Below are 2,500 nucleotides of genomic sequence, written 5' to 3' on the forward strand. Positions count from 1 at the left end.
TTTCTCACATGCATGCATATATAAACACACACACACATGCTCTTAATCTATCTCTCTCACCCATACATAAACTCTCTCTCCCCCTCTCTCTATAAACACACACACACACAGGCACACACTCTCTCTTTCATACCCTCTCTTATATTCTCTCTCTCTCTCTCTCTCTTATACTCTCTCTTCCTATTTATCCCCCCACCCTTCTCTCTGTCATACACACACATTTACGCACAACAAATTCATACTTAGACATAACAAACTTCTTGCAGACAGAGCTCAGGTGCATTACATCTCATCAGAAAAGGTAGCCGAAAGTGCTCTCAAGGCACACTCCTGGGGACATACGGCTCCTTGTCCACCTGACTGACTCCCCGTGCTGGTGGCACATAAAAAGCACCATCTGAGCATGGCTGATGCCTGTGGCTCCTGACTGGCTCCTGTGCTGGTGGCACATAAAAAGCACCCACTATACTCTTGGAGTAGTTCGCATTAGGAAGGGCATCCAGCTGTAGAAACATTGCCTGAACAGATTGGTGCCTGGTGCAACCGCTGGCGTTCTAGCCCTCAGTCAAACCGTCCAACCCATGCCAGCATGGAAAATGGATGTTAAACGATGACGATGATGATGATGATGATGATGATGATGATGATGATGATGATTATGATAATAATGAAACAGAATGGAACTTACTTCTTGATTTTGGTAAGCAGTGACAGTAATGAATGATGTCTGTGTGAATGAGAAACGGTGTTCAGTGTTGGTACAGACTTCATTGTTGATGACTTCAACAAGATGAATGCAAGGACGGAATTTCTGCATTGAAACCAAGGAGATCTACAAAGAAAAATTAACTTTCATGATAAAAAAATAAAAGGTAGTGGATCAATCAGGAATTGAAACCATATTGTTAACATGGCTGGTGGCACGTTAGAAACATTCGTGTGATGTCGTTGCCAGTGCCGCTGGACTGGCTTCTGTGCAGGTAGCATGCAAAAAACACTTTTTGAGCATGGTTGTTGCCAGAACCACCTGACTGGCCCTCGTGCCGGTGGCACGTAAAAGCATCCACTACACTCTCGGAGTGGTTGGCGTTAGGAAGGGCATCCAGCTGTAGAAACTCTGCCAGATCACATTGGAGCCTGGTACAGCCTCCTGGCTTGCCAGTCCTCAGTCAACCCGTCCAACCCGTCCAACACAGACACACACAAATATATACAGACATCATATATACAATGGGCTTCTTTCAGTTTTTGTCTACCAAATCAACTTACAAGGCTTTGGTTGGTCCAAGGTTATATAATAGAAGACACTGCCATGAAGTAGGACTGAACCCGCAACCGTGTGGTTGGGAAGCAAGCTTCTTATCATATAGGCACACTGGCACCTATATGTATGTATATATATATATATATATAGTTCAAAAACACAATAACAAAAAAACAAAAAAACAACAAAGTGAGGACGTGATATGGATAGTATTATTGGACGCTCAGGAAAGGAAAGAGAGATATATATATATATATATAAAGAGAGGGAAAGAGAAAGAGAAGGAGAGAGAGAGAGAGAGAGAGAGAGATAGAGAGAGATAGAGAGCAGTGGTGCTTGCCCAATCCATGGTACATATATAGTGATGGTGTATGTGTGGTTTTGTCCATGGCAAGTGTGTGCTTGTGAGTGTATAACAACACTGTGTGTGTATGCATGCGTGTGTATATGTACGTGTGTGCATGTATGGAGTGCGTTGTGTGCGTATAGGAGAGCAAAAGGCAGATGGTCATTTGACAGTACTTGAATCCACTCCTGATTATTGCTGATAGTGGTGGAAGTGGCAGTGGTGGTGGTGGTATTGGTGGAAGTGGCAGTGGTGGTGGTGGCGGTGGTGGTGGTGGTGGTGGAAGTGGCAGTGGTGGTGGTGGTGGTGGTGGTGAGGAGCAGTACGGGTGGGGGGAGGAGACAGCTATCGCCTAATATGACAAGTAATCTCAGCTGACATGCTGACATCTTCGACTTTCAACCTTTGACCTTTGACCTTTAACACTCCCCTGTCCAACCTTGTTTAAATGTGTTTCAGTGTTAATGGGCCATGGTGGTATCAGCAGAGAGAGTATTGCTGGTACACACAATGGGGATGATGGTGGCAGTGGTGGTGGTGGTGGTGGTGGTGGTGGTGACGGCGGAGGTGGTGGTGGTGGTGGTGGTGGTGGTGGTGGTGGTGGTAGTGGCGGCGGAGGCGATGGTGGTGGTGGAGGCAGTGGTGTGGTGGTGGTGGTGGTTGTGGTGGTTGTGGTGGTGGTGGTGGTAGTGGTGGCGGAGGCGGTGGTGGTGGTGGAGGCAGTGGTGTGGTGGTGGTGGTGGTGGTTGTGGTGGTGGTGGTGGTAGTGGCGGCGGAGGTGGTGGTGGTGGTGGTGGTGGTGGTGGTGGTGGTGGTGGTGGTGGTGGCGGTTGTGGTCGTGGTGGTAGCAGAAAGCAAGATGGCAGTGGTGTAGGCAATGTTGGCGCTTG

General features: G+C 47.6%; 1 protein-coding gene across 1 annotated transcript in view; it reads right to left on the minus strand.

The window, feature by feature from the left end:
* The window catches only part of LOC106870318 (T-box transcription factor TBX15), a 25,055-nt gene that overhangs the window by 16,439 nt on the left and 6,116 nt on the right, over positions 1-2,500 (minus strand). The window contains exon 5 of the mRNA XM_014916340.3: positions 689-832. Coding sequence (XP_014771826.3) covers positions 689-832 — 144 coding nt within the window. The remainder of the gene's footprint in view (positions 1-688; positions 833-2,500) is intronic.

The sequence above is a fragment of the Octopus bimaculoides genome, chromosome 22 (assembly GCF_046866305.1).
Source record: "Octopus bimaculoides isolate indiv1 chromosome 22, ASM4686630v1, whole genome shotgun sequence".
NCBI classification, from domain to species: domain Eukaryota; kingdom Metazoa; phylum Mollusca; class Cephalopoda; order Octopoda; family Octopodidae; genus Octopus; species Octopus bimaculoides.